The following is a 25,814-nucleotide window of genomic DNA, read 5'->3' as shown; positions in this document are numbered from 1 at the left end:
GGGCAACAGAGCAAGACCCTGTCTTAAAACAAAAGTAAAAATAAAAATAATTAAGAAACCACGATTGAGTTCTAGGAACTGTGAAGAAATACACTTAAATCCCCCATAGTAAACAATTAAGGAGCTCTACCATCAAAGACTGAGGCAGCTACACCAAGCCTTACACGAACCCGGACAGGTGAGAGGAAACCAGGAAGGTGAGTGTGGAATGCTCAGTGCATTTTTCGATGGAAATACAATTACTGCTTGTGCCCTGGAGGGAATATGCTTGAGAAGTTTATGGCATTTAGGACTCATCAAAAGAATACACAGCAAAGAGGAAACCATTAAAGGGGAACCAGGCAGGACAAGATAAACCGAGCCTGGGCCTGACTGGGATGCTGGGCTGACAGGAGAGTATCTCTTATGTAAGATTATGCAATGCAACAAACAGAAAAAAGATTTGTTTGAACTATAGATGTTTTTAGTAGACCCAGAACTTGATTTTATCTCTTTTGCTTTGGGAGAACACACTGAAAAAAATCTAGAGAAAGATCTAAAGGGAAAATAAATATCTAGACCAAAAAGTTAAAAAAAAAAAAAAAAAGAATTAAAGGAATGCACTAATTTAAAAAGAAAGAGACCAACACAAAAAGCTGGTTAAATTGAATAGTGGAGAACAAGCAAGTCCTGGGGGCACAGCCGACTAACACAGAAAAAGAAGGAACTATCCCACTAGGCCCTGATGGACTCACACTTCCGAAGTGTCAACAACCGCTCACCTCAGGGCATCTGCTGAGAACACCACTCCAGTTGAAATAAGTGGACAAAAAGGAAACAACCTTCCCTAAGAAGCAGGTTTCAGAAGCCCCCGCAAGTCCACAGTGAGAGGCAATGGAAACCACCCTGTGCACAGATCTCAACGTCCCTGCCCACAGACTGCAGAAGCTCTGCTCCTAACACAGCTTCCACACCACTAGCACAAAAGTGCCGGGAAATGCCAGAAACAAGAGCCCAAGGAAGAAACAGAAATCCACACACGGAAAACAGAAGGCAGGCAGGCCGAGTATCTGGGCTACCACCAGGCAAATTTATAAACTCTGAGGGAAGGCCAGAGCATCTCAGGTGCCCCTTCCTGAGCAGAGCGGTCGTATGCACAGGTGGCTCCTCTCTAACCCCCAAAGTACCCAGATTAGCCTCCTGACTAATGGTGATCTCTCCCTGCCAAGTGTTAAGTGCAAAGATCTGAGACTCCACAACCAGCATGAATTCAAGCAGAAACCAAGGTGAGGCTCTCTCCAACTTCCTTCCCTCTCTTTGGTAAATATGAAGTACTGGGGACGATTCTGCTTAAAATTAGTGCTTGGAGGGCTGGGGGGTGGGGGAACACGTTTTCAAATTTTTTTCGATGTGAAGTTAATAATCTGTTATTCTTGTGTGTTTCATTAAGATTGCAGATTCAAGTGAGGCTCAAATGACTTACTATTGAACCACTATAAATTCTGAAACCTTGGGGAAACCATGCACATTCTAGCAAGAACAAATCCAGCCTGTAGCTACTAAAAGTTGCCCAACTGCACAGAGGCATGGAGAACTTCTGATTGAAATAACAAAATAAAATAAAATAAAAACAAGAAATTGAAGAGGACTTCAAATTCTTCGAATGTTAACTCACAGGCCAAGATAACTGGATACACTACCATAGCCTTGAACTTTCATGTCCCGTGGGGGGTTTGAATCTCTGAATATTAAAGTTCTCCCGGAGTTTCATAATAGGAGAGGGTTTATATTCAGAAGCTTCTTTTTAAAAGTGATTAAGGCATTTCAGCTATGTGCCAGAGACTAGTTCTAAGCTCTTTACATAAATTGATTGATTCAATAGCTACACCAACCCTATCCGAAAGGGCTATTATTACATATTTTACAGATAAACTGAGACACAGGGAGATTAGGTAACTTGGCTACGGTCACTCAGAACCAAGATTTTTAGCCAGGTGGTCTGGTTTGGAATTCACCCTCTTATTCACTCCCACTATGCATCTCTATGACAGGCATTTTATATGGCTGATTATTTTCTACTGCCATATTTTAACACTGTTATTTAATCTCATCACAAAAGCTCTGATAAACTGTACTGGATATTGCAGTTGAAAAGAATTTGGGATGCGGAAACAGAGGAAGACGTGAACTTTCAACCCTGGTTACAGTGTGGCCTTGGGGCAGATTATTAGTGAATTCATCTAATCCATCTCAAAGCTGTCTAGGGGCAAACTCAACAGCAGACCCCAGCAGTCCGAGGAGGGTCAACAAAGAAATCAGGGGAGGGGTTGGCTCTCAGGGGAGGAGGAACAGGTCCAAGAAGGTGAAAGCACAGGGCTGGAAGTCGGCTGATCTCGGGCTTAACTGGTAATTCCAAAGGGTCAAGAGCACAGAAACCAAGGATGTCACAATGAAAGGCTTCTCTTTCCCTAAACACTACTGTCCTTTTATCCCAAGCCTTCCTCTCTCCTTGGAGGTCGAGGAATTAACTAATTGGTGGGCAACAGACAAGCATCCTGTGCTGTAGGAAGGGGTGAGCGGGGCGGGGGCTCTTGGAAGAGTTGGTTTCTTTCCTCCTCCTCTCTACACTTTGGGAAGCATCTGTCCTTCAGACCCAAACTTCCCCTCCAGTGGGCCACCCCAAAGTCCACCCTACAGGAGAAGGAGTTAGTAACCCCTGGCTCTCTTACCCTAGCTGATACAGGAGAATATGTCTTATCAGTAATACAAAGCCGATTTTAGTGCTCTAACTGCAGATTCTTAAATATCCAATGATTCAGAACTTGGTCAGGAAGAGAGGTGTTATTTATTAGGTATGTATCTGTAAGTCTTCTAACAAAAGTTTCTAAAGTACTCTAATAGAATAAATGAAGGAAGTCAAAGGAAAGTCTGTGTGTCATATCTTCATAAATAGCTTATTATGATGTTTTCCTTTTTAAGATTCATTTATCCAATTGTCAGTCATTTATTTACTACATGTTATATTGCCAGACTCTGTGCTAGGTAATAGGAAAACAAAGATTAGGGCATAATTCTTGCTCTTAAGGGGTTAAATCTAGTACAGAAAAATTCATAAAAACAAAAGCTTTTGAGTATTATAGCTGCTACAACAGGGATCTCTTTGGGTTTTCAGTAAGGAACTAGTCAATTCTCCTGGGAGGCAAAAAAATAAAAGAAGACAAGGTAAACATTGAGTTAAAAGAGGGACCGGGAAACTGTGTCCTCACAGTAGCCAAGAAAGCCGAGATTTTAAAGCAGCAAACAAGGAGGAAGATGGAGCGTGAAGAGACTCCACTGAGTCTGAAACAAAAGTGAGGGGAGGGAGAACACCCCTACTCACACATCTTGGTATTCTTTCTAGAGTCTTCACGACGCGCCCCTCCTTTCTTCCAGTCACCAACCCTCCTCTACCTCTCCCCTTCCCAAGTTCCCATTCCACAGAAGCATTCTCACTTGAAATTTAAGAAAATTTTTAGAAGTTTAAGCAATTCCTTTAAAAAAAAAAAAAAAAAAGCTATATTCAGAAGTAGGTAGATAAGTAAACGTATAACATCACTTACTTTCCCCTTAACATATAATCATTTTCCAGAGATTGACAGTCTATCATTTTTATGTAAAAAAGATCAAACAACTTTTATCACTCAAAGAAACTGAAAGGAGTGCTAGCTTGCCTTAGGTAGATAGCAAGGGAAGGATTTCCAGAGAGGCCCCAGTTCAAGGGTTAGTGCCTTATTCCCACATAACATAAAAAGCAGCCTGGGGGCCAGGCATGGTGGCTCACACCTGTAATCCCAGCACTTTGGGAGGCCCAGGCAGTAGGATCACCTGAGGTCAGAAGTTCAAGACCAGCCAAGCCAACGTGGTGAAACCCCATCTCTACTAAAAATACAAAAATTAACTGGGTGTGGTGGCACGTGCCTGTAATCCCAGCTACTTGAGAAGCTGAGGCAGGAGAATCGCTTGAACCCTGGAGGCGGAGGTTGCAGTGAGCCGAGATTGTGCCATTGCACTCCAGCCTGGGTGACAAGAGCAAAAGTCTGTCTCAAAAAAAAAAAAAACAGCCTGGGGGAAAAAAAAATCTAGCTTTCTTCTTTCACTTACTAAACTTTCACTCTAACCTCACCTTCATGCGGTGCTCCTTAATCCTCTTGGAGGTAGGACAAAAAACTCCAGGTGTTATCTCAAACAACAAAAAACAGTTACATCTTGGTGCACTGCTAAAACTACAACAAAATGTTACTAAATACACTATGTTTACACAGGTATTTGTAGGAATTCTCAGCTATCACAACACTGTTGATTCCATTTAACTAATTATGTAAGACTATCAGGAAAATGGGACAGCTCTAAAGACCCTTAACCTTTCTCTGTTCTTTTTCCATCTTCAAATCCTAGATCAGGTATTTTGTAACTTGTTAGTAAGAAATGTGCCCCTTTCCATTTCCTCATCAAACTGTGATTGAAAGGCTTTCCACGTTCTCCTCCTTACCCTGATTTTACAGCTTCCCTTCTAGATTGCCATGTTAATTGACAGGGATCAGCACCTTAGAAGGCAAGTAGCAGGTAACAACTTGGGGCACACACCCCCAGGCCAAATCTGGCAGGCACCACACGCAGGCAGCCTGGGACCGCAACCTTTGCCCAGCACCTGTCCCTGGCAGGCGGGCATGAGGGTTTGACACCACACACTGAAAGCAAGGGCTGTGCCAGTTTTAAAAGGTTAGGAACTCCTGGTCTGAAATGTATCAGATATCACACAGAATATCCAGAGATAATCTCTCCTGTACACAATCCAGCAACATGTTGCCATGGTAGGGGAGAAAATCCCTCATCCACACATAAACTTAGAAAAAATACTGCAAGGAGACAACCAACTATTAATTACGATGATCATTGCCAAGTATGACTGTGGTCTTAAGGTTTATTTCTAATGTTTCATTTCTCTGGGTTTCCCATGTTTTCTTATAATCACATTATACCTTCTGATCATCCCAGAATATCCTTAAGAGAAAATCTCTTAGACAATTCAATAATTTGATACCATGTTGAGACACACACACACACACACACTCACTCACACACAAAGACAAAACTACCTTTACTTGGCAGAACTCTGTGTCAGGGTTTTCCTCTAACTTTAAAACCAAGTTTCGGCCATGCACGGTGGCTCACACCTGTAATCCCGGCACTTTGGGAGGCTGAGGCGGGCGGATCACGAGGTCAGGAGATCAAGACCATCCTGGCTAACATGGTGAAACCACGTCTCTACTAAAAATACAAAAAATTATCCAGGCGTGCTGGCGGGCGCCTGTGGTCCCAGCTACTCAGGAGGCTGAGGCAGGAGAATGGTGTGAACCCGGGAGGCGGAGCTTGCAGTGAGCCAAGATTGCGCCACTGCACTCCAGCCTGGGAGACAGAGTGAGACTCTGTCTCAAAAAAAAAAAAAAAAAGTTTCCCACATTGTCTTATAATCACATTTTTAACAACAACATTATTTACAATGATTCCAATAATAATAATTTAAGTTCTTTTCAATCTTTCAGACAAAGTATATGGCTAATGATCCTTAATGCCAGATTCTGAGACAATGCCAATTTCAAATATTCTGTTTTGCCCAAATAAGTCACTGAAACACTCCCCAAATCTCAATGGCTTGAATCCAATACACTACTGGAGAAAACATTTAAACAATAAAATTTCTTGCCTTCTCATGAGCCTAATACAACACAAACCCCACCATATATTTAGTTACAATCGTAGTCTAATTTTAATACTTGTCACACATTCCCAAATAGGTATCATAATTATAATTCAAAGAACTACTTAATATTCTACTATGTTGATATATGTAAATTTATCAAATCCTTTTTCTACTGTTGGGACTTTAAGTTGCATCTTTTTTGCCATAATAAAAATGCTTCAGAGAACACTGTATTTGCATTTATCTTTTCTGGATCAGGGATTACTAAAGCAATAGATATGAAAATCAATACAGCATTTACTATATTTGGGAAAAATTTAAAGCATACTGAGCTGGCATTGCCAAGGACCAAAATGTGCCCTTATTACAAAAATTACAAAAAGTTAATAATTATTCACTGGCTCTACTCTCAACCTTCACCAAGTAACTTAAACTCTAAGTCCATTCTATAATTTCTAAAATAAGAATAATACCACCTGCCCTGGTAGTAAATCTGCTGAAGGTCAAACTGGTTGATGTGGTGAAAAGGTGAAGTTATACAAATCTTAGATGTTATGACTAGTAGATATGCTATTTGGGGATCTCAACTCAGATGCCCATTGACTCATTTATCTATTAAAAACTCTGGGAGTCCTCAATGCACTAAACACGAAACTGATAGAGATTATAATAATGAAAAAGCAGGCCCTGTCCCTCCTGCAGAGCTTCATGGAAGAGCAGGGGAGAGACATCTGAGACTCTAAGCATTAAGGCAGGGCGTGGACCAAGTGGCATGCAGACCTCGAGCACAGGCTGCCTAGGAACCTGGAGAGGTGCCAGAGAGGCGATATCTGAACTGGGTCTTGAAGGATGGAATTAGAAGAATAATTAGAATGGGATAAAAGCTTATGAGGCTAAGAGAGCTTGTGGAAAAGGGATGGCATGTTCTGGGAATGATGAAAGGTCTGTGAGGCCAGAGTTCAGAAAAGAGGGGTAAAAGCTCTGAGCCTGGAGGGAGAAGCTGGTCTCAGGTTATCAAGGACCTTGTATGCCAAGCAAAGGAGCTTGGACTTTATCCTGTAAACAAGAGAGGGCTTAGCTAATCCAGTGGCCAGGGAATTAACAACCAGTTTTGTGTAAGATGACATCACCAGCAGCAGAGTGACATGTGAACTGGAGCAGAAAGAGAATGACTGGAAGAAAACCCAAGTGACAAATAACAAGAAGAATGCAACAAAAGAAGGAGAGCCTCAGCCTGTCATTCAGACCCCCCACGACAGTGACTTTCATCACTAGGAATTCTCTCTGCATGAAGGTCAAAACAATAAAAAAGAAGGACCAAATGAAAAGGTTTAAAAAAGCAATCTTAACTCCATGTTTTCCTACTGTCTTGGTCCACATGGTCAACCATAAAGAAATGCCTCAAACTAGGTAGTTTATAAACAACAGAAATTTATTGCTCACAGTTCTGGGAAGTCCAGGATCAAGGTACCAAGAGATTCTAGTGAGGGCTGGTTCCTCCTAGATGGCACCTGCTATGTGCCATCTATGTCCTCAAATGGCAGAAGGGGCAAACAAGCTCCCTTGGGCCTTTTTTTTTTTGAGACGGAGTTTTGCTCTTGTCTCCCAGGCTGGAGTGCAATAAGATGATCTCAGTTGACTGCAACCTCCGCCTCCCGGGCTCAAGCAATTCTCCTGCCTCACCCTCCCCAGTAGCTAGGATAAGAGGCACACATCACCACACACAGCTAATTTTTGTATTTTTAGTAGAGACGGGGTTTCACCATGTTGGCCAGGCTGGTCTTGAACTCCTGACCTCAGGTGATCTGCCCACCTTGGCCTCCCAAAGTGCTGGGATTACAGGTGTGAGCTACCGCATCTGGCTGGGCCTCTTTTATTAAAGGTACCAATCCTATTCATGAAGGCCCCTTCCTCACGACCTTGGTCACCTCGCAAGGGCCCCACCTCTTAATACTATTGCACTGAGGAGTCAACTCAGCATATGAATTGAGAGCAATAAGAAAAACTAAATGCATACCTTTGTGTGCAGTGTCGTAATAAATGTGAGGAGAAATACCACACGTGGTTTCCGTATATCACAACGCTGCACACAAAATCGCACATCCAGGCCAGGCGTGGTGGTGTACACCTGTAATCCCAGCACTTTGAAAAGCCAAGGTGGGTGGATCAATGAGTCCAAGAGTTTGAGACCAGGCAGGGCAACATGGCGAAACCTTGTCTCTACAAAAAATACAAAAATTAGCCGGGCATGGTAGCATGCGCCTGTGATCTCATGCGCCTGTGATCTCACCTACTCAGGAGGCTGAGGCAGGAGGATGGCTCAAGCCCAGGAGGCTGAAGTCACAGTGAGCTGAGACAGTACCACTGTACTCCAGCCTGGGTGACAGAGCGAGACCCTGTCTCAAAAAAAAAAAAAAAAAAAGGGTACATATCCGTTTTCTCACTGCTTTCCTTTCTCATGATTGAATTTTGCTAAGTTTGCAGCAGCAAAATATCTGTTATCTTCTGAGATTATTCTGGCAACCCAAATTTCAAGTTTTGCAACAGATAACTCATAACGATCTTTTAAATGCCATTTGAATTTTGTGTCCTCAACATACTACATCAAGCACATCTCCCATTTTACAATCCATGCTCCACAGTTTTATAAAATATTCCTGCTGTTTTTCCTTCTCTGATAAGCATTTCACAGATGGACGAGTCAAGCAGTACCTGCAAATTTTGGAACCTTCACCTTCCAGACTATCTATGTTCAGGGATCCTTGGGTACATGCCTTTCTACCCTCTGCCTATGCTGAAGCCAGATAATTTTTTAAATATTCAATGAAGTATACTAAAATCCATATTGACCCATATGTAAGGCAGACTCAAACATATAATCAGCCTGTACTTTTTACCCACTCACATACAAAAATCTAAAAATTATATGGCCCTATTGTTTCAGTGAAAATACTTTTAAATTACTACTATCATCTTCGTCTCAGTTTTCTTTTTCATAATGATTCAATTGACATACATAAAACAACTGTATTTCTTCTCTCAATTTCAAATTTTATTCCTAAACCAAACAGAGTTATTTTCTCTTCACGTGGCACTAAGGGAACAAGTTAAAGAAAAGCTGATGACATATTTCTGTCTAAACCTTCTTGCTTAGCTTTCTATCAGATATACTTTCTAGCTCTATACTGGAGAAGAGGCAATTATGCCTTTGGTACCTTCCACACCCTCTTATCCTCTTTGAGGGAGTCTGACCTCCTGAATCCACTAACTCCCTAACCCTGGACAATGGGCTCTTGACAACAGGCAAAGAGTAAAAAACGTAAAACCGGTAGAATATCAAAATAAAGACATTCCTTTCTAAGAACAGTTGACAACTTTACAGCCACTTAAAATACAACAAATAACTCACATAATGTATGCAATTTAGATGCAGAAATATTATAGTCAAGATTTTTTTCTTCTAGAGGAATGCCACAATTATTTCTTAGGTTTAAATTTTTTAAGTTTTTGTTTTTAGGTATAGCAAGCCTTAAAAAATACTTTAGGCTGGGTGCGGTGGCTCACGGCTGTAATTCCAACACTTTAGGAGGCCAAGGTGGGCGGATCACGAGGTCAGGAGTTCGAGACCAGCCTGATCAACATGGTGAAACCCTGTCTCTACTAAAAATACAAAAATTAGCTGGGCTTGGTGGTGTATGCCTGCAGTCCCAGCTACTCAGGAGGCTGAGGCAGCAGAATTGCCTGAACCCAGGAGACAGAGGTTGCAGTGAGCTGAGATCGCACCACTGCACTCCAGCCTAGGCAACAGAGCAAGACTCTGTCTCAAAAGAAAAAAAAAAAACTTTAAAATTTATTTTCCTAAATCACAGTAAAAGTGAAAGAAATTAAAATAACTGCCTTTTAAGAGGGTTTTTTTTTTATATTCAGATTTTTTAATACTGGTTTCTAACAAAAGACCAGCCAAAAAAAATAAGTTTCATCTCAAACTCTGAAGTATTTTATACCATAACACCACAAGAGTAGGGACACTGTGTGTGTTCATGGCCCTATCATTTACTGGAACACTCAATAAATAATGTTCAATAACTATTTTTGACTAATGGGAGAGAACTATGGGCAAAAGGAGCAGCCTTAGAAAGTGACTTAACTAAACTCACAGATCCTAGGATAAATGAAAAATGAAGGAGAGAATCTACAGCCAGGAATGGGGCCACAGATAGAGGTCAACAAGGATACCAAGACAATTCAATGTACAAAGAACTGTCTTTTCAACAAATGGTACTGGAACTACCAGACATCTACATGCAAAAGAATGAAAATGAATCCCTTCCTCACACCATATGGTAAAAGTTAAAGTCAGGATGGGTCATAAACCTAAATGTAAACTATAAAACTTTAGAAGAAAACATAGGAGTAAAGCTTCATAACATTAGGCCTTTTTAGATATAATATTAAAATCATAAAGTGAAAAAAGAAAAACAGAAAAACGTGACTTCACCAAAATTTAAATCCTTTGTACTTCAAAGGGCATCATCAAGAAAATGAAAAGACAACCTATAGAAAGGGAGAAAATATTTGCAAACCATGTACCTGATAAAGGTCCAATGTCCAGAATTTAATACATTTACTACTCAACAATAAAAAGACAAACACAATTTTAAAATGTGCAAAGGATATGAACAGCCACTTCCCCAAAGATGGTATACAAATGGCCACTGAGCACATGAAAAGATGCTCAATGTCATTAGTCATTACAAAAATGCAAATCAAAACCACATGAGATACCACTGCATGCTCAGTAAGATAGCTATTTAAAAAAAGAAACAAAAATGGAAGACAAGTGTTGGCAAAGTTGTAGAAGACTGGAATCCTCATTGCTAGTGGGATTGTAAAATGATGCAACCACTTCAGAAAACAGTTTTACAGTTCCTCAAAATGTTAAACATGGAATTACCATATGACCCAGCAAAATTCCACTCCTAAGTATACACCTAAGAGAAAAGATATGAAAGATATGTCCACACAAACTTACACAAGAATGTTCATAGCAACATTATTCATAATAGCCAGAGTAGAAACAACACAAATGTCCACCAATTGATGAATGGTTACGCAAAATGTGGCATGTCCTACAATGTGTATTATTTGCAATAAAAAGGAATGAAATACATGGATGAAACTGAAAACATGCTAAGGGAAAGATGGCAATCACAAAAGACCATATATTTCATTTATATAAGATGTTCAAAATAGACAAATCTTTAGAGACAGAAAATAAGAGACTGAGACAATGAAAATGTTCTAAAATTAGACAGCGATCGTGAGGGCTGCACAACTTTGGATATACTAAAACCCACTGAATGGTACACTTTAAGTGGGCAGATTTTGTGGTATGTGAATTACATTTCGTTTACAAAATACATTTTAAAAATACAAAAAAGAAAAGAAACAGAGTTTGGTATCTTCTGAAGCAGAAACAAAGACCAAGAAAAGCCAAGGCACTGCCAAGGTAGGCTACAGTGCAGGGAGAGACAGAGACGTGGCCTGTGAGGACAGCCCCAGAGCTACCTTGGGCCAAAACTCCACTCAACCACTGCTTCCCAGGTGAGGTGCAGGGATTACAACGGGAAGCCCAATCAGACGGTCCCTGTTTTCATGGAGCCTCCATTCCATGGGTGATGGAAAGAATGGTGAAGCAATTACATCATGTGGGCATGTGATTATTTAATGGATGTAAGTATGGGAGCGGAAGTGTAGATAAGTATGGGAGCAGAAATTAGGATGGGGAGAGAGGCAAAAGTCCCTGAAGAGCTCAAGCATGAGTTGAAAAAGGAAGGATGAAATAAGGGTTAATCTGGAGAAAAGTTGGAGGTAGAGGTTGAGAACACTGCAGACACAAGGGACCTGTGGCAGGAGGGAAAATGGCATTGCACAAGTGAGCAGGGGAAGGCTCTTGTGGCCATGAGCTAGAGACCAAGAACAAGTGGTGACCAGTGGGGCTGAAGAGAGACAGCAGCCAGACCACGCAGGCCTTACAGCCATAAGCGGGATTTGGTTTAAATTCTAAGACCTACGGGAATGCACTGAAGGGTTTCAAGCAGGGGACTACTGTGATCCAACTTGAATTTTTGGGAAAGAGGTAGGAAGGGACTAAAGTAGATTCTGGCAGTTAATGGGATACTATCAGTTGGCCATCAGAGAGATGACGATGCCCTGGGTGTGGTAAAGGGCAGTGGGAGTCATGAGAAGTAAGCAGGATCTGCCAGGCCAGGTGGATGAGAGAACGGGTATGCCGTTCTAGCTCTCTAGGAGGCCTGCAGAGTCAGTTTCCTCTCTCCCTTCATTCCACTTATCCTTACATTAACCCCCAATAACTAAGGTATTCTGAATACCTGTCTCTATTCCAATATTTAGATCTCTACTGATAAGGCATCTGGCCCTCCAAAAATGCAAGCCACAGCACATCAGTATCAGTCTCCTGCTTAAAACCTTTCAACACATCCCCCCTGGTTTTAGGATTTAAACCAAATATAAATTTGCAAATTAAAAGAAGTCTTCCTTAAAATTCTGCAAGGAGGGGCTTCTCGGTTTTATAAAAATAAAAATACTATTTAAAATCCCTAAGAATTATGTACTTGGTGATAAAGATCCCAGATATAACCCTAGAGGTAAATTAATTTGGTTTTTCTCCCCAGTTGGAATGTAGGCTCTATGCAGATACAAATTCTAGAAATCAAAGGGAAAAAGTAGCCAACCCTATAAAATGATTCATGAAATGTATATTAAAAGAATTTAAACTTATCATTATACATCTACTACAACATCAGAAATAGTTCTTCCCACCAAGCCCCATCCAGGCAAGGCTAGAAGCAGGACATCCTTAGGGGCCTGTTATTACTCGTGACCATGGGGGCTGCCTCCCTGAAAAGCTAGCTGGTAAGATTTAACAAGCTCTACAAAATGGTTCACAGTCTTTAACTAAAGTATCTCTCCTCTTTATGAAACATGCCCCAAGGAAACAGAGGATTCAGAAGGAAAATTAAAGAAACTTATAAAATAGGTATATGGCCTAACGGTAATAACAGTGAAAAACAGGAAACATTTCAAAAGACCAACAATAAGATTAAGCAAACTCTGGAATATCAACATTGTGAACTCCACAGCCATTAAAAAGAAGTTATGTGGAATCCACTGATACTTTATATATGTATATTATTTCTATAAAATTTTTTCAAAAAGCAGAAAATAGTAAAATAACCAATTCTGAGAAGGTTACAAAGTTTGGTGGCCACCAGCATTCAAAGTAAATCTATTAAAATGACCTGCATTTGAGACAGCTGAATGCTCTGGACCTTTGGAAGCAGAAAATAAGCATTTGGTAGTTGCTTTGCAGACCCTTCTGTAGAGATTCTACGAGTGCCAATTCCAGATACCTGCAGAAAAAGAGAGAGAGAATTGCTCCTCTGTTAGAGTTTTAAAACACATTTGCCACAACACTAAAGCACGTCTCCAAAGGAAATCTGTATTCATCAGCATGGCCTTCCAGACTCTACTAATCCAATTATTTTATTTATCTTTGTCTACAAAAAACACAATGAATGTTTCAGAAATACAGAATGCTGGCTGAGCACGGTGGCTCACGCCTGTAATCCCAACACTTTGGGAGGCCCAGGGAGGTGGATCATTTGAGGACAGGAGTTTGAGACCAGCCTGGCCAACATGGTGAAAGCCTGTTTCTGCTAAAAATACAAAAATTAGCCAGGCAGTGGTGGGAGGCTGAGGCAGGAGAATCGCTTGTGCCTGGGAGGTGGCTGCAGTGAGCCTGATCACACCACTGCACTCCAGCCTGGGCAACAAAGTGAGATCCTGTCTCAAAAAATAAAAAATAAAAAATGAAACAGATTAGAATGCTGTATTTAAGCTGAATGTTCCTCACTATAGCAAATCTGTTCACAAGTAGGCAACTCTTCTGATATGGGACCTCTTTAATGGAATCCAGTAAGAAATAACCACAAAAATTACTGATCTTGGAACTTAAATTACTTGATGCCACATCTTGTTAAATGCCATATCAGGTACCATTTAAGGTAAAGATTCCTATTTCTGAGACTAGCAACAAGATTCTTCAAGCTCCCTTCCTGGTACCTTGATATGAACAGTGAGCTCCCTTGGAACCAGCCTCCAAGCGCACAATGAATGTCTCCTAATCAGAAATATTCCTGAGCCAAGGAGGGAAGGAGGCAAAATCACTCGAGACTGTCCTTAGAACACCTTCTGAATGCCTGTGAGGTGAGAGCCATGAGTTTTGAAAGCCTTCTGTATTTTATGATGGGAAACTGTGTGACAGATTGCTTTGCTTTGTTCTAGTATCCTCCAAAGATCCACAGTAGGACTATAGCTCTGTCAACAGTAGGAAAGCCAGCCAACTGTGGCATGTCAGGCAGAAAAGGGTGAACGCTGATGATTTTAACATCAATAACAGTCTTGTATTTTAACGACATAAACCAGGTGACAACATTTCCAAAAGTCTTTTTAAAAATATATACACACACCCCTACAAGTTAAGTCACCAACCAAAGCATATGACAAAAGGAAAAAGTTACTCACATGATAGGAAAGGACTCCATACGAAGAGGTATTAATAAATAAGGAACTTTCAATGCTTCCTTCTTCAGTAGGTAAGAAAATAATTCTGAAGGAAGTTTTCCCCATTGCTGGAATTACCTGAAAGAAAGGTCCCCAATCAGCCATTTGGAATGGCCTCCTTTGATAAACTGTCTTTCACAGACTTTCTTTTTTTGACAATTTCTGTTAACAGACATTTGTATATTGTGCACCCTTGATTTATCAGTATCATGAATCCATAAGAATCCCCAAACTGATCAGCATCCAATTATCTGCTCTTAGATATTTGCTATATCTAAGAGGATACAGCAAATATTACCACTGACTTAGGATGAATTCTTTCGCTTCAGACTGGAGCTGTGAGTCTCACATCTTTCCTTCCCCTCCTCTTCCACCCACACAGGTCCAACTGTCTTTAGCTAACACAGTTCTATCTCTACTTAAATATAGACAATAACCAACATGCAAACATGTTGATATGTAATAAAAATCAGGAACAACGTTTACCCAGACAGACTGTCATAAACCAAATATTGGGCTTCCCCTTACAACACATCCTTACTCCCAGTTTTTTTTTTTTAAGTACATAATATCAGGCAGACATAGTAAGCAAAATAAATAAAAGCCTACTAGCAATTAGGATCTTCACTAAATGTTAAAGACCACTGAAATTAAAACTATTAGAAGACTAAGTTTGAGCTCTGTATTATGGTGCCAATCAGCTTTACAAGGAGCCATTCACTATACCTTGCAGTTCTACATTTAGAAAGGAGACCTAACTTTCCTAGTAGGCTTGAGAGATGGAAGAGGTCTCAACTATAAACTTGTATTAGTTACTAAATGCCTCAGAGTTTGTAGTCATTTCAAGACAAGTAATATAAACTTTCTTTAGTCACAATAGAGCCATGTTAAATATACATACATTACTACACAGCTGAGAGTCTTCAAACTCCCCCCCAACCCCCCACCTCCCCCGGCCCCAGTAGATATCAAGAGCCACCAAAATTAAAAAAATGAGCAACTGGAAAAGTAAATGCTACTTTTACTGGAAAAGTAAAACACACAGAAGGAAAAGGTTTGGGTAGCAGAAAAAGGGAGAGACAGGGAGCAGAAAGTAAAAACTTCAGGCCAAAGAAAGCAAGAAAACCTGGCAGCCTGCCACGGCATAGTTTCCAGGAGTCCATCAACACCCACCCTGCAGGGAACGGGCGGCACATGGAAATGTCCAGCAGCTGCAAACACTGAATTCACCACAACCTCGCTGTCCCTACTAGGATTGTAAGCATGGAGAATCTTTGCTGCAGGATGTCCCAGGAACCTAGGAAGAGAAACAAAGAGAAAAATCAATGTATTGTGTGGTTATAAATAATACTATACATATAAGTATTATTATATATACATACACACACACATATTTTTAAATATGAAATATTTAAAATATGAAAGCTGTTGCTGTTCATCACAAAGTTAAATTATCCAATCATGTTGGTAATAAAGCATTCAATTCACAACCGTCAAAAGTCATAAAACAAAAAACAACTTTATTTTATAAGGCTTAGGCCAACCCACAGTGGCACTCCATTGGTTTCAGTGTTAGAAAAATTTAACCCATCTAGGCCATTAAAATGCTTGCAAAAAAACAAAACAAAACACATGTAGGCACTCACTGGCACTTCTCAGACCTGGGTCTCTAATTCAAATGAAAATATGTTTAGGTAAGAAACTGTACTCATAGAAAAACCCAATTTTTCTTCAGGTTATGTTTTCTGAGTAAAAGAGACTTTTTGGGGAGGTATGTATTTTCAACTCACAAAGAGATGTTATTTTATTAGGGCTTATAAAAGGAAAACTTAATTATGGCTAAAGGCCATTCTTTTGAGAAAACTGAAAATCCTGCAGCACTTTGCAGCAGAGGTTTTCATCCATTTAAATTATGAGCCTTTCCAAAAACTCTGATGAAAGCTCTGGCTCCTCCCTCCACAAACATACACTTACGAAAAGTTTCATACACAGCTTCAAAACCTTTCACAAACCTCAGAGTAAGAATCCCTGCTCCATGGCAAATACACTTAACTCATGAAAGGCTTGATACCAATTCTTTTTTTTTTTTTTTTTTGAGACAGAGTTTCGCTCTTGTTGCCCAGGCTGGAGTGCAATGACACAATCTCGGCTCACCACAACCTCCGCCTCTGAGGTTCAAGCAATTCTCCTGCCTCAGCCTCCCGAGTAGCTGGGATTACGGGCATGCACCACCAGGCCTGGCTAATTTTGTATTTTTAGTAGAGACAGGGTTTCTCCATGTTGAGGCTGGTCTCAAACTCCTGACCTCAGGTGATCCGCCCGCCTCGGCCTCCCAAAGTGCTGGGATTACAGGCGTGAGCTACTGCGCCTGGCCGGCTTGATACCAATTCTTTTCGGCAGCACTCTCCACCTACAATGTCTCAGCTCTGATAAAGGAATTGCCAAGAGGAAAGGAGCTGGGCTCAGGCCCACCTACCTGGAGCCACCTACAATGCTCCCTCTGATCACTTAACTCTGATTCCTACTGCTCAAGACCAAATTCAGTCTCATTCAATTATGTTGCAATGAACAGGGAGCCAGCAAAAATTTCACTAAAGTCATTTCTTCAGTTTTAATAGCCTCAGTGGCAGAGAGAGCCAAATATACAGCTGTCATTCGGATGGCCTAGAAATAACATTATATTCTAATTTAAGCTGAATGAATTACATCTATAATTGGAATAAAATTAGAAAAATATCAGCATAATGAATGAATTAGGTAAAATTAGGTAAAATCTTGGATATTAAAAATGTATCCTTTAGGAAAAATGAAATGGATGTTGCTTCTCTTATATACAATGAGATTTCCAAAATACTATATTACTACCATCAAATCCTTGGAATTTTTCTTTTGGCTTTCACCCTTACTTTTAATCACTAGTCTTAATGAAAAGTTTAATATATCCAATGTGTATTTCAAAACGTAGTTCTTCACATCCCATTACAAATAAAATACCACATCAATGTGATTAAAATCCTGATTTTTCAAATGTTCTTAAGTAATACCATTTTTTAAAAAAATGTTCAACACTACCAGACACATAAAGGGTCACTTCAGAAAAGCCTTACCTCAGAGCAGTGGGCTCGTATCTGCCTTTCTTCCCACAATTAAAATTAAATAAATAAGGACTTCTGAGGTTTGGGGTTTCAAGTAAATAATATCAATCATCAAAGTTATTAATACTTATCCTCAAAGCTTTATATCCCATTTACATAATTGAAATACAAGGTTTCTAAGAATACAAATGTCTACCAGAGAAATACATAGAAAATAAGAACGCAAAACAGCAATGCTACAGAGCCAGTGACTGCACCACCAGAAATCTCTCCAGACCTAACAGAGAATGCCAGCTGAAGCCTAGTCACCACTGTGCTATTTTTATTCTATTTTTTAGATTCTATTTTTAAAAGTGTTATGAGGATATAAATTTCCTTCACCAGGGACAACTGGAAGATACTCTGTTAATTTAACACTACAAAAGAATGATTAAAATCTCTATGAATGATTAGCACTTTTTATCTTAGGACCAGCAGAATATTAACCCTTCACATAAGCCCTAAGAAGTAGGCAGAAGGCAACCAAGTAACAAGATCCCGACTTTACATCCCCCCAGGAAAATCAAAGCTATGAAGAGGGTTGGGATTTGCTCAAGGCCAACATCGAAATAAACCATAGCAAAAGCTGAACTGGGACAGTGAAGAAATGAGGAGGAGAACCCTCAGGCTAAAGTTTTACTCTAATGTCTATAAATTAAACCCTTTGTCAGACATAAGGTAAAACTCAACTAATCTTAAACATGTTCTAATTTAAGCTAAAGTTTGTTCTGAGTTTTTTTTTTTAACTTCAGCAAAATGACTAATTCTCATAATCATATTCCAGATCTCACTAACAAGAAAAATAGCATTATGAGAGCTCTTAGAAATCAGAAGATTTATTCTATCACTTCTAGTGAAATGACCTTGAGCAAACTGCATTCCTTCTCAGCAACAAATGTATGAACACATTTGTAGTACATGCTCAAACAAAGAGATATTTAAAAACGATACACACAGACTCAGATAATGCCTGTCTTCACTGGACTGATATAAAACTCAAATGACAACGGACATGATTACACTTTGAGAACCATAAAGTATTATATAAACGTAACTAAGTCCTCCAAAGGTAATTCCATCTAAAAATCAGAAATCCTTTCAAATCAAAGACTTTCAGCATTCTCTCAGCATGCATCTAGCTATTAGGACCAGAGATTAATGTATACTGCTAATTAACAAAAGTGTATCATATACAGTTGGCTCACCATATCTGCAGATTCAACCAACCTTGATTGAAAGTATTTGAGGGGAAAAAAAAAACAAAAAATAACAACACACAAAAAACAGAGATACAGTATAACAACTATTTACATAGTAGTTATACTGTATTAGTCATTATAAGTAAACTAGAGTTTTTTTGTTTGTTTTTGTTTTTTTGAAACAGGGTGTCACTCTGTCATCTAGACTGGAGTGCAGTGGCATTATCATAGCTCACAGTAACCTTGAACTCCTGGACTCAAGTGATCCTCCTGCTTCAGCCTCATGAGTAGCTGGAAGTATAGGTGTGAACCACCATGCTTAGCTAATTTTTATAAAAATTTTTATAGAGAGAGGGTCTCACAGTGTTGCCCAGGCTGGTCTTGAACTCCTGGCCTCAAGTGATCCTTCTGCCTCAGTCTCCCGAAGTGCTGGGATTACAGGCATAAACCACCGTGCCTGGCCTCTAGAGATAATCTAAAGTATATGGGAAGTTGTATGTAAATACTATGCCAAGGACTTGAGCATCCTTAGCTTTTGGTATCCATGGGGGTCCTGGATCCAATCCCATGTGGATAATGAGGGACAACTGTAAACATACCCCCACGTGCATCGACTATACGATTTTTTTATGTTACTGAAGAGTAAATATTTTAGACAGCCAGGATCCTATGAACTGGAATTATTATCCTAATAGCTATACCTACTGCTACTATTATTCTATCTACCAATCTATAACATATATTCTTTTAAAGTAGGTCCTGAATCAAAATTTCTTTTCACAATAAAGACTTTTTTTTTTTTTTTTTTTGAGACAGAGTCTCCCTCTGTCGCCCAGGCTGGAACTCGGTGGCATGATGATCTTGGCTCACTGCAACCTCTGCCTCTCAGGCTTAAGCAACTCTTGTGCCTCAACCTCCCAAGTAACTGGGATTACAGACACTCACCACCATGTCTGGCTAATTTTTGTATTTTTATTAGAGTCAGGGGTTTTGCCATGTTGGCCAGGCTGGTCTCGAACTCCTGAACTCAAGTGATCCGCCCACCCCGGGCTCCCAGAGTGCGGGGATTACAGGTGTGAGCCACCGCGCTCAGCCTCACAATAAAGATTTTTCACAAAAGTACAGCACCCTCTCAGAATTTAAAATCAATGAGGTTATGATAAATTCAGCTTATTTATATTATCAACTAAACTACTAACCATTCAGCTTCTATTAAACTTTCTTTACATAAGGGAAAAAATATAAAAAATCAAAAAAGCAGACACCTAGAATTTTAAAAAGTCGGCAAACTCCCAGTTTTCTCTTCTTCCCTTTATAGAATCTTTTTCTAAAAAGCTTAACATGGTCCTTTTAAATTCCAAGTTCAGGCTGGGTGCAGTGGCTCATGCCTGTAATCCCAGCACTCTGGGAGGCCAAGGAGGGTGTATCACTTGAGGTCAGGAGTTTGAGACTAGCCTGGCCAACATGGCAAAACACTGTCTCTACTAAAAATACAAAAATTATAGGCATGGTGGCGGGCACCCGTAGTCCCAGCTATTCAGGAGGCTGAGGCAGGAGAATCGTTTGAACCCAACAGGCGGAGGCTGCAGTGAGCCGAGACTGAGCCCCTGCACTCTAGCCTAGGTGACAGTACCTAAGACTCCGTCTCAAAAAAAAAAAAAAAAAAAAAAAAAAAATTCCAAGTTCATTCTCCTTCACTGCAGCTCTAACATTTTGATGATTAGAAGGGAATGTAAAGCAAGTAATCCAGATGCATAAAGGAGGGCACACCAGGAGCCCACCCTAACCCAGCCCAGATGCTCTCCTACGGCCGTGGTTATTTCATTCACAAAACTCTGCTTGTCACTCAAAAGGCTCTTCTTCATGAAATTGAAGTGTTGTTTGCCAGCCCCGGAAACAAGCAGCGCTTTTACCTCTCGCTCTTGAAACTACTAATTAGAAGTTCTATCTTTTCAATGCAGCTATATTCTGCATCCAGGAAGCTTAACACTTGAAGATTCAAACTTTATCACAGACAACAAGAGTCCTTATGTTGCCTTCTCTCCACAGCATCACCCCCTTCCTTAATTTTTCCAGGTTCCCAAGTTAGGCCCTCAACTGACACTCAAATCATACTGTCTTCATCTTGTGGTTCTTTACATGATACTGTAAAGTCATTACAGTTTATGCACTGCCTTCCCCATCTTGAGTCTCCAAAGTCTTCATCCTAACAACTGTAAGCATGGTGCAATTTTGAATCCAGAAGGCACAGCAAGAAGTAAAACCAAGTGAGTAAATGAATCTAGTGTACAAAAATTCAGAGACCATCAATATTTAGAGTTTTTCATTATAAAATAACCGGATTTGTTTTGGAAAAACAACATTGACTTCTTATTAAATTCCAATCACTATAAAATATTAAAAGATATACTTATTAAAAATTAAAGAAGGCCAGGTGTGGTGGCTCACGCCTGTAATCCCAACACTTTGGGAGGCCGAGGCGGGCGGATCACGAGGTCAGGAGATCAAGACCACCCTGGTGAACACGGTGAAACCCCGTCTCTACTAAAAATAGAAAAAACTAGCCGGGCGTGGTGGTGGGCGCCTGTAGTCCCAGCTACTCGGGAGGCTGAGGCAGAAGAATGGCGTGAACCCGGGAGGCGGAGCTTGCAGTGAGCAGAGATCACGCCACTGCACTCCAGCCTGACAGACACAGCAAGACTCTGTCTCAAAAAAAAAAAAAAAAAATTAAAGAAAGGGCTGAAACAATTCTTGTACTCTCCTTTTCACAAAAATATTTCTCTTAAGTCCCAGGATCAATATCCCTTCATATTATCAATATACCTAAAATTTAACATTGTACATATATGTAAAAAAATCCTGAAAATAAATAGTATAAATAAAATGAGTTTTAATTATAAAGAAAAGATACTTACTGTATTCCAAAATCTAAAACTGATGGCTGAAAATGTAAGCCTTTTCCACTAAATAGTTTGTCCGAGAAGCTAAAAAAAGAAAAGAGAGATTGATTTTTTTGTAGTTTTAACATTTAAATGCTACTTAGATATGATGTACTTAGACTAATATATAGTACTTAGACTATATAATGTACTTAGATATAATGTACTTAGACTAATGACTCTCAATGCATGACATATAATTTTACTCCCTTACAGATTTTAAATGATAAAATTGAACTATTAGATGTCTGGTATAATTCTAGAGTTGTAAAACTTAAGATAATTTAAGATTATGGTTAGTAGAACTTCATATCAAATGTACAGATTTTTTAAGCATTCAGACAGAAATAGAGATGGATTTAATTTGTAATAGCCTTCATTTCTGGGTGAATTTGGATGACATGGCTATTTTCATAAACCCTAAATCAGGAAATGACATACAAGTAAAGTTGGCCTGAGGGAGGGGACTGTGGCCTCTGACTTTGTTAAGACTTCTTGTAACAAGGCAAGGACAGTGTTCCATAGCTGGTGAGGCTACCATCATCACAAGCCTGCATAAGAATAACAATCATACAGAATCTCACATAGCAGGTCACATTTCAGTTATTAATCATCACTATGATTTCATTTTCCTTCATAGTCAAAAGGCACAAATCAACATAGCAGAAAAACATATCAAAACATATCTTTAAAAACATGTAAAAGAAAACCATAATAAAGATACATGACATACAAACATACTTAAAAACATAAAATACAAAATATACATATGAGTATGAAAAACTATCAACTTCCATATGACATTTTAAAAGCTGTGTTACTCTAAAGAGGTTTAACTGAAGAAGCTCCTAAAGGTAATACGAACAACTGTTTTCAAAACTGGAACAAGCTTTCCAAAATAGAATCTTTTTGGCCGAAGGCAGTGGCTCATGCCTGTAATTCCAGCACTTTGAGAGGCCAAGGCAGGCAGATCACTTGAGCCCAGGAGTTTGAGAGCAGCCTGGACAACACAGTGAGACCCTATCTCTACTAAAAAATTTTAAAAATTAGCCAGGCATGGTAGCATACGCCTGTAATCCCAGCTACTCTGGAGGCTGAGGCAGGAGGATTGCTTGAGCCCAGGAGTTCAAGCTTGCAGTAAGCTATGATAGCATCACTGCACTCCAGACTGGGCAACAGAGTAAGACCATTTTTGAGACCTGACTCAAAAATAAATAAGTAAATAGAATCTTTCCATTTTCTCCTCCCACCCAGCAGCCATCGACCAAGCTGGTTCAAAGGCTGGTCCAGGAGTGGAAATTTGACTTTTAAACCTGCTGGCCAACAGGCTTTGTGACCTTTCAGCAACTCCCTCTCCAAGGCCCCATTTTTCTTGAAGGTACAAACAATGCAGAGACCCGAGAACCCTTCCAAAGTCCTTGTCTCACAGGAAGAATCTAGTTGCAATCTTTTCTTCCTCCCTCCACTTTCTGCCTTTATCTAAGCTTCTCTTTCTCTATCCTCTCTCCATTATAGTCTGTTTGTACCTCCTTTATTCTATCTCCAGCACCAGCTGTATTAATAATAAAGTGATGCCGCTGGATGTGGTGGCTCACGCCTGTAATCCCAACACTTTGGGAGGCCGAGGCGGGCGGATCACAAGGTCAGGAGATCAAGACCATCCTGGCTAACATGGTGAAACCCCGTCTCTACTAAAAATACAAAAAATTAGCCGGGCATGGTGGCGGGCGCCTGTAGTCCTAGCTACTCGGGAGGCTGAGGCAGGAGAATAGCATGAACCCGGGACACGGAGCTTGCAGTGAGCCAAGATCGCGCCACTGCACTCCATCCAGCCTTGGCGACAAAGCGAGATTCCGTCTCAAAAAATTAAAAAAAAAATTTGAAAAAAAATAAAGTGATGCCTTGGGCTCCATCTGCCTAATTCTTGTCAATCTCTTCACTTGTTTTGAACACGGTCAGAGAAGAGGTATGCTATTTACTCAAACCCTAAAAGGCCAGCACTAATTCTACAACTGGCTTGCAGAGAGGTTGCCTCTGGAAATTATGTGAAGAACCACAGGTGGTAACGAAGGTGAAGAGGTGCCCACAGCAGGTCCACCACAAGGACCCCACTCCAGACGGAGCTGGTCAGGCTCAGTATTTCAGAAGAAGGAAAAAAAAATACAGGCAACTTCATGTACCAAAAATAATCTTGAGAAAAGTCAGGCTACTGCATAGGATAAAGTAATTAATGACAGTCTTCTTCCTGTCTTGTGCACTGAAAAGTGAATTTGCCATCAGATTTTACACAACTTCCACATGAACGGACGAGGTTTGGAGGATTTAAGTAATTCACCCAAGGTCACATAGCTACTAAAAGGCAGAGCCCAAATTCCAATCCAGATCTGTGGAAGTGGGAAACATGAGCCCTGTGTCAAGTTCAGGCATTGTATGACCTATCCAAGGAACCAGTGCAATCTGGCCTGCTGATGAGGGCTTGGGAAGCAGAGCACTCCAGGCCCATGGCCATCACCTTTCAGCCCTGAGAGTATCAGTCACTTAACCTCTCTCAAGTCCTCACCTTATTCTCTGTAAAATGGAAACGCTCTATCCCATAGTTATCATGAGAATAAAATGAAATAATAGGATGAGATAAAATGATGTGCCAGATATGAAGCAAAGGCTTCATTAAGGTCAATAAATATTAGCTCATATTACTAAGAGGATGACCCTCATCTAATAAGAAAAGCAAAGAGAACAGATGGAGAAGCTGATTGAGCTTAAAGTCAACATCGACCTCTGGAATTAAAAGCCCCAAACGGGATGGTAATAATTAGCTCTGAATATTATAGAATAAATGAAATATAAACTTGGGCTGTCTCATATTCTGATAGAGTTTTTAAATTCCACAATTAGAAAGTTTTACATACCCAATAAAAATCAGACATTTAGGGCCAAACCTAGAGTAATATGGTAGAAATAGCCAGAGTGTCTCTAACTTCAAAGAAAACTCTATTTTGATCCCAAATAGAGAAATAAAACCATGCCAATTTTTTTTTTCTCTAAGAGTCATAAAATAAGTTATTTTTCTCATTGGCTGATTTCAGCTTAATTGACTTTACAGCTTGAAAAATACTATATTAAGTTATAAGGAGTTTTAACGTCAGTATATAAATTTAAAAGCGCTTGCAGGTAAAACTATTTCAGACATAGGCAATGATCTGGAGAGTACTTACACGTGCATATGTTTCAAATATCTGTTTGTTTTTTGAGACAGAGTTTCGCTCTTGTTGCCCAGGCTGGAGTGCAATGGCGTGATCTCGGCTCACTGCAACCTCCACCTCCCGGGTTCAAGTGATTCCCCTGCCTCAGCCCCGCGAGTAGCTGGGTTTACAGGCATGCGCCATTAGGTCTGGCTAATTTTGTATTTCTAACAGAGATGAGGTTTCTCCATGTTGGTCAGGCTGGTCTCAAACTCCCAACCTCAGGTGATCCGCCCGCCTCGGCCTCCCAGAGTGCTGGGATTACAGGCAAGAGCCACTGCGCCTGGCTCAAATATTTGTTAAAAAACTGGGGGAGGGTGGGAGAGAACAAACTGCTAAAATTTAGTCAGCTACAGACATGAACAATTATCCTCAAATATCAGTGCCAAGAAATTATATCCTGTTTGAAATGCCAAAGTTCACTTCAAAGAAATAACTTAAATCTCAAGAACTATAGCAATAAAAGATAAAATTTCCTCCTTTTTCCCCCTTTCTTGTGAAAGTCAGCATTTCACATTTCACCCTTCTCACATTTCACCCTTAATAATAATGATTCATTTATGTCAAAGACCACCTGGCCTCTTTTAGGAGTCCCCACAACTTGGCATCAAATAATTACATGCATCTTGTAGAAATCAATTATAAATTTATGCCACATATTTCTAATTTTCACCCCTTCTCCTTCTGTAAGATAATTGTTAAAAAAAAAAAAAAAAAAAAAAAAAAAAAAAAAAAAAAGCTCCTAGTTAAAAGAGAAAAACGGACCAGGTGCAGTGGCTCACACCTGTAATCCCAGCACTTTAAGAGGACAAGGTGGGAGGATTGCTCAAGCCTAGGAGTTCGAGACCTCATCTCTATTACTATATATATAATATATATTAAGGGCTCAGTGGCACACGCTGGTAGTCCCAACTACTGGGAAGGCTGAGGTGGAA

At 40.0% G+C, this 25,814-nt stretch overlaps 1 protein-coding gene across 3 annotated transcripts in view; it reads right to left on the bottom strand.

The window, feature by feature from the left end:
* Nucleotides 1-25,814, bottom strand: part of TMEM131L (transmembrane 131 like) — a 169,548-nt gene that overhangs the window by 65,122 nt on the left and 78,612 nt on the right. For all 3 annotated transcript variants that reach the window (XM_054484842.2, XM_054484843.2, XM_063664215.1), the window contains exons 4-7: nt 21,614-21,682; nt 15,539-15,662; nt 14,327-14,443; nt 13,042-13,152 (exon numbers count right to left, since the gene is read on the bottom strand). In XM_054484842.2, the coding sequence (XP_054340817.1) occupies nt 13,042-13,152; nt 14,327-14,443; nt 15,539-15,662; nt 21,614-21,682 (421 nt within the window). The remainder of the gene's footprint in view (nt 1-13,041; nt 13,153-14,326; nt 14,444-15,538; nt 15,663-21,613; nt 21,683-25,814) is intronic.

The sequence above is a fragment of the Pongo pygmaeus genome, chromosome 3 (assembly GCF_028885625.2).
Source record: "Pongo pygmaeus isolate AG05252 chromosome 3, NHGRI_mPonPyg2-v2.0_pri, whole genome shotgun sequence".
Lineage (NCBI taxonomy): Eukaryota > Metazoa > Chordata > Mammalia > Primates > Hominidae > Pongo > Pongo pygmaeus.
This window is presented reverse-complemented; position numbering and strand designations above follow the sequence as displayed.